Consider the following 7479-nt stretch of genomic DNA (forward strand, 5'->3'; position numbering starts at 1 on the left):
TCGAACAGATCAAAGAAAAGGTAGGCGGCGCGAGCGTCGACTCAATTATGCGAAACGCGCAACGTAAATTCGATAACTACGCGTTATGCAAATTCGCGTTGAAAATTCGCGTTCGACCCAGGTCGTATGGTTTCGTTCCGCCAATTTACGTCATTCTTTCGTTCTTTCTTTCTTTTCTCTTTCTTTTCTTCTTTTTCTTTTTTTTTTTTATATCGCGTTTGTTAGAAGGTTATTGCTTCCATTTAATATCTACGTTTTCCAGGACGTCAATATAAACTTGTTTTATATTCCCTCTTTACCTTCGATTCTACTTTCTCCCTCCGGTTCCCTTCTTTTATTCACACTCGCCGGCAACGAACTCGATGGCAACGAAGATGGCCGGCTGTTCGTTCGCATGGAAAAACGGTCGTATTTCGACGGGGAAAGGGGTTCCATTAATATCTATTAGCAAGCCGTACTTGACGTCACTCGGATTTTGTTCTTGTTCTCTCCTTTTCCGCGGCGTCCTAGAGGAGGAGAATCGAAAGTAAAGAGGGTATGGAAGAATCGGGGATTCGGTTGTTCCTTGAAATATGAGGAATCGTTTGTTCTCATTAACCAAGGACAGTGGAGGGATCGAGATGGCGATACGTCACTGCCACACGTTCCACCGATACGTTTTCTGAATTATCGATACGTCAACTGGATTTTAAAATCGCGGGTCGTGAACACTCCTTAAGGGGAGCGTTGCCTCGATTATTCTTCTTGCTTCGACTTACTCTTATGAAAAATCGAAAAGAAGAATTCTCGCGTTGTTCGTGAAATTTTCTTCGACGATTTGAAAGTTAAATTTAAATTCGACGCGGATCGAATTAATTATTCATGCGTTTGTGATAAAAAAAAAAAAAAAAAGTAGATTAGAACAAATTTGAGAAAAACATCGCAGGAGAAATCTTTTAAATCTTGCATCCAAGATTACGGTGCAAAAATATCTCTGGAACTTCTTTATTAATAACACGATAACAGACACATTCTTTCGGTGATTATTTCAAGAGAATGAATTTAAAATATTTCATCTCGTTATTAATAATTCAATTCGATCGAAATGATTATGAAAAGTTAACGTGAAAATATTCGACGAATGTTGGCGAAAAGTTTCGAACGTGTTGGAAGAGAGGTGGAGGAGGGGAAGGGGGATAAATCTAAAAAACGCGTAATGTATATTGTTTGAAGTTTTTACCTTTGGAAAAAGTATATTTCGTACAAAATAACAAAAGCTATCTCTAAAAGGTGCATCTCTTTCGAAATAATTTTCTTTTTTTTTTTTTTTTTTTTTTTTTTACGTATGATGAAGCACACTCGTAATAATTTCAACGAATTTATCGAACGTTTCAAGAGAAATTTATCCTCCTCGATTGTGCGTCCCGCGGACTTTCACCCCTCCGATAAAATATAACACGACGAAACACGAGACTGCTATTTATTGTATTAATCGACTTTCCTATAATTAATCTAACTTTTTTTTTTTTTTTTCACGTCTCTTTAGCTTAATGCAACGCATTTGATTCNTCAAGTCTATTTGTCTTCGTTCCGTGCGGACGGGCGCACGTGCGCGTAATTCAAGCGCGTGAATTGAAAACGCGTGTACGAATATCGGTACGGGCCAGAAAAATGCTGGAAACTCGTAAAACGCGTACGAATTCAAAGAGGTCGTAATTAGTCGAGCTAGGGAACACGTGTCGATCATAGTGAAACAATCGTTGCCCCTCTCTCACTTTTCCTTTTTTTCCTCTTTCCTTTTTTCTTTTCCTTCCTTCCTTTCTTTTTCTCTCTCCCCTTCCTCTTTTTTTATTCGTATCGCTTTTACGAAATCCTCGCCTCTTGAATTTCTTTTCCAAAATCAAAACGTCGAAAGAGGGGTCAATCGAAAATCGTGTGCGCTCCACGTGATGGTAACAAGTTCGAATATCTCAATGATGCATTTGAACATATATATATATATATATAGTATCTGTGTTGAATTAAATATCGACTGGAGGAATCGCGCATTATCCAGTTGACCGAAATATATATTTTCGCTCTCGCACGTTTCTGATTCCCCGATAAATCGAATTTCGATACGCGAATTTCTTTCATCCGTACGTACGAATCGAAAAGCGATTGATTCGAAGAGTTAACGCGGCGCGATCAAGGTAACCGCACGTGTAAATATTTGAATGGAACGCGAGTATATATCTGGGGCCTGTTTATATCGAGAGAGAGATGTGTATGCGTCTCGATTGTTTGTTCAAAATAATATTTAACGTGGCATTGGAAACAAGTGTTAGGCGATGATATCGGTTTATATAGCCTGTCTGTTACTAATCAAACGAAATAGAGAGGAAGCGTCGAATCGATTTCGATCTCGACGCGCAGGTGACTAATCGGAAATTGGGGGAAGTTGAGCCGGAGATATTACCTGTACACCGTCATCGGCCGTGTGATACGCTCTTTCAATTTCCAAACGTCACTTCTTTGACACCCGTTGCCGGTGTGAATTCGATGATGGATATCGCCTTGTTGATTTGCATTCCCGTAAAGTAGCAAAAGGATTCACGCCTGTTTTCAATTCCGCGCCGAGAATCCCTCTAATTGTTGTTTAATTCGTTCCTAATTATCCGTTTTACGCGTTCTCTTTCATGAGAGACTGGATTGAAATGAAATCGATTCAAAGCTTGTGTAACCATAGCCATTCCATCGCTCTTTTCGAACTCTTTTTTTTTCTTTTTTTTTTTCTTTTAACGATTTAATATCGTATGATACGTAATTATGGAACGAAACGGTTGGTCACGGATTGATACAGCGTGTAATCAGCTGTATCGACGAAGCCGATACAAAGAATCATAATACGCTTTAATCATAATTAAAACGTCGGGAGGATTTAATTCACCGTTGATATTCCGGTTGCGCAAGGGCCGTTTTCATTTTACAAAACGGTTGCCGTGTTTTAAAGCCCCAGACCCGATTTGCAGGGGTGGTGGAAATCTTGCGATCCTCAATTTTCCAAGTGTGCCTATCGCGCGGTTGCATCTCTTAAAGTTATTTAACTTTCGCCATATTTTATCTGGCCGGGACGGACGATACTTCGAACAATATGAGGACGGAATGAAATCGTACGTACTCGTACCTGCGCTATCACGAGGCGAATCCTTGCATAATCTACCAAAGTGTTTTTGGCTCGGTTCTTCTGGAGGGAGAGTTACGGGACGATAGAGAAACGGATCGAAGATAAAATTTGTATTTTATTTCCAATTGACGTGGAATCATCACGTGGAATTATCGTGTTTTTCGAGAAGTTTTAGTTTTAAAGATTTGAAATCTTTTCGTTATTTGATTTTCCATTAGCTTCGATCGACATAAAAGATAGAGATATTAATTATGGTTTATCAAGTAAAATTCTACTTGTATATATTCTATCTTTCTTTTATTTTTCTTCTTCTTCTTTTTTTTTTGCTCTTTTGTTTTTCATAAAAAGCTTATGCCGCCATAAAAGTGAGATTGCAGAGTGAAGAGAAAGAGGCGAGAAATAATAAAAGTAAGCGAAATAAGAGCAAAGAGTGAAAGAAAAGGTTAGAAATTTAGAAGGGAATTATGCATAAGAATGTTCTTTTTGAGCGGTGAATGAAAGATTAAAAGATCAGTAGTCACGGCTCATTACTGGCCAGACAACCGTGGCGCAACAGTATATCCTGCATAATCGCGTACGTATCTCTTTTTTATTCCTCTTAAGTTTGATTCACACCGATTCCTTAAAAGTGTCTACAAAATTTAAATTCCGTTATACATTTTAAAAATGTATGAAATATCTTTTTAAAATGATTTCAAACGATTACTTTTAAAATATTTAATTGTAAATTGTCATTTATGAATTATTAATTCTTACATTTATATTTTCAAATATTAATAATCATTTCGAGTTTTCGAATTGTATGTTCATTTAAAAAATCTTTAAACTTTAATTTTTTTCTTTTAATATGTAACATAACGTAACACACGCGTTTTTTTTTTCTTTTTAGAATTTTCTTCAAAATTCTGAATTTTCTCTGAATTTTGTCTATTATCAAAGCCAAAAAAATTCAAGATCTATGCGTTCTTTGTGTTATTTTGTACAAACTCAGGACAAGTTCGATCGAGTTTCCGTTTTGTAACCAGTGCTATTTTAGCTGATTTATCGGTGAGTTCCTTTCGTCGCTGTTAGCTCGATATCGGTTTTCCTCTATCTTTTTTTTTCCCCTCCCCTCCTCCCTCCCCCCTAGCTACACGTATCCGCCTATACGTGTGCTCTGTTATCCCTTCCAACAATTCCAACGGGGTTCTCGATCACCAGCAACGTTTATCCTCAATGCTCAAACCTTCGCCTCGCGCGCCACTGTTTTCTCCTGTCATCCCTCTTTCCACCTCCTCCTCCTCCATCTATCCATCTCCCTTTCCCTTCCCCTTTCGATTGCCTGCAGAACGTCACATCGTGTGACAGACCCTCGTCACTTGCTGTCTGCAGCCAATTGCAGAGGGGGCCCGGGTTACCGCCCTTTTCAAAGTTTCTCGTTCCGAAAAACGTTTGGACAACGAACAGTTCGACTCGGATTGTCCGGAATTTCGTTTCGTTTCGTTTCGTTCCGTTCACTCGCCCGTGGGAATCATTGAATTACTTGTTTCGATGTTTCTTTTATTTCTATCTCTATTTTTTTTCCTCCCCCCTTTCTCTGCCTGTTACAGATTCCACGGTGCCCATAGGCCTCTGCCTGCTGATCGAGAAGGGTCTGTCGTTGGTGAGTAACCCTTTTAATATCGCCGCTAACCTGAACCCTACTTTTTCCTTTTTTCTTTTTTTTCTTTTTTTTTTTTTTTTTTTTTTTTTTTTTTTTTGAAACGACCCGCCGCAAATGTATTCCCCGTGCTAATACGAGCGACACAGGGTGCGCGGGAATATTAAAAAACTTTCTCCCCCGCGTGTGTGTTCCACGGAAATTTGTACATTTTTTTTTCCTCTTCTTTCTTTTCTTTTTTTTTTTTTTTTTGTACACGACAACGCAAAAAAAAAAAATAAATAAATCGGACGGGGATAGTGTTGAAAAGAGGGTGACGGACGCGAGGAGAGGGTTGTTTAAGAGAGAAACGCACGAAAGTTGGAAAAATATTTTTCACCCGTTTTGCGGCTGCTTTTTTTCCCCACCCCCTTTCCCCTGTTCTGGCAAGAAGCATGTTGCTAAACTAAACTAATAATAATATCTCGAGCATATGGCGTCGCTGCCGGAAACTTTACACGTTCGTGTAAAGCAAAAAATGGCAGGCGTGTATATGTACGAGGGACGAGATCCGTGGCTCCGTTGCATTTTTCTCGTATCGAGTCCGGCCATGTTGTCCCAGATTCGAGGACATTCTTTTACATTTCTGTTAAACTGTCGATTCTATCGTTCCCTTGAAACCATCCAGAGGAGTTTATTATCCGTTTATTTTCCCGCAAATAAAAAACGTGATCGTTCCCGTGTTCTCCGCGATGTGACACGAAAATCCCGTTTCGACACGAAAAGGGCAGAGCGCGTTTCGATCGCGAATCTCACGGCAGAGATCTCTTAATTCTAATTTCCAATTGTTCTTTCTTGCGGCTGGGAAACATTCGCGGAACTCGAACTCGTAAAGTCGACACGGACGCGGTTATTCACGTTTTGGAAATTAAATTTTTTCGTTTATAGCTTCCTAGACAGCACGAAGGCAATTTCCTGGTCAGTAATTTTGAAATTTTATGAGTTTACGACTTGAGCCCGGACCATTTCCAAGGAATATACGGAGTTTCTGTACGTGTCATATAATGAGTCTGCTATGAACTGGTAATTCTGTTTCAACCGGATATAATTTCTCGCCAATTAAATCGTCGATAAAAAGAAATCATCTCTCGAGTTTTCTTGGAAATATTGAAATATTTCGCGCAGCAATCTCGCGCCGTTTATTTATCGTGAGATTTATTTTTATTAGGTTGATACATGAAATATCGTTCCTCCAAATTTTCAATCGAATATTATTCATCAAATTTTGTTCTTTTCGTTGCTTATCAAATGGAGTGATTAAAGGTAAATTTATAAATCACGTGTAAATCATGTGTAAAATGTTAATATTATTTACGATAATCGATATATCAATACGTAATGCATGAGAATTAATCGGAATATTAGATGAAAATATAAATTGAATAAAATTTCGAGAAAATAAAATACGAAAAGCGAATTAGGAAATAAAGAATTTTATTTTATCCTTTTTTCGAATTGAAATTATTTTAAAATAATCGGATAATTACAAAGTATAAAAATTATTATAAAAATAGCGAAGAATCTACGATTAAAACACACGATCCTTCCGATTAAGTAGAAACTCAAGTTTTAATCGAGTCAAGCTGTAAATCGAATTATCCCAAAGTAAGTTCTTGCGCTGGATCAGCATAAATTGAGCATAGATAGAACTCGTGGATTAAATAAAGTGCACGAAATGAAATCTTGTTGACGTGGATATAGATCCAGTTCGCGGGTTATTAAATACGTGAGAAGTATCGAGAAAGCGCGGAGTATCGAAGAAAATATATCGAAATATAACGAAACCTTACCTCGATTTATACAGTGTGTGTTAAAGATTCGTGATTTTAATTCACCATTTATTCAAGATTCACTGGTTGAATCAATCCAATCGCTTTAGATATTTATTTATGAGTATTCAAGAGTATTGTTTTATTGGAGATCGAATTTAATATTTTTTTATTTTTTTATCAAAGAAATTTTTAAATTCTATAGAAATATATTGGAATATATTGTAATTGGCGACACGGAGCGGCGATACGACCGCTCGAAACGATGGCTGAATCGCGATTGATTCTAAATTTTATTTATATTAGAAAAGGCGTTTTAAAATCGAACGTTCGAAATTTATAAATATACTAGCGTCGAATATTACTTTATTTTTACTTTATACAGAAAAGAATTATTAAAAATTATTTTTTGAATTAAGATTTAATTTATCGAATTTTTATAATATTTTTTTTTATGTGCATATTCCGGAATCACAATTTAAACTGCGTAAATTTTTATTTTATCTTCTTCTTTTTTATTTAGCACTTTTTTATAACATTGTTTAGCACTTTTTTATAACAAATTTTTATAAATAAAAAACATGTGTATTAATATTTAATATTAATAAATATTTTACTTTTTTTTATTTTTAAATTTGATGCATTCTGAAAGAATTTATAAGCAATATAAATTAAGAAAAAAAATATGTAATTGAAAAAGACTTTAATGACACGATTTCCTTTATTCTCTGAATGTGTTTTATCGACACAGGTATTTTTAATATATTTTTTTATATATTAATCGAATAAATAACGCGTTTATACATGAAAACTTGCAAACATAAAGAATTAAATAAAACGAAATTAATGAAACATTATATATATATATATATATATATATATATATA

General features: G+C 36.1%; 1 protein-coding gene across 1 annotated transcript in view; it reads left to right on the plus strand.

The window, feature by feature from the left end:
- Positions 1-7479, plus strand: part of LOC102676208 (diacylglycerol O-acyltransferase 1-like) — a gene marked incomplete at its 3' end in the record, with an annotated part of 82856 nt that overhangs the window by 28049 nt on the left and 47328 nt on the right. Inside the window, exon 4 of the mRNA XM_006607104.2 lies at positions 4735-4787. Coding sequence (XP_006607167.1) covers positions 4735-4787 — 53 coding nt within the window. The remainder of the gene's footprint in view (positions 1-4734; positions 4788-7479) is intronic.

Source organism: Apis dorsata, unplaced genomic scaffold (genome assembly GCF_000469605.1).
Source record: "Apis dorsata unplaced genomic scaffold, Apis dorsata 1.3 scaffold_1, whole genome shotgun sequence".
NCBI lineage: Eukaryota > Metazoa > Arthropoda > Insecta > Hymenoptera > Apidae > Apis > Apis dorsata.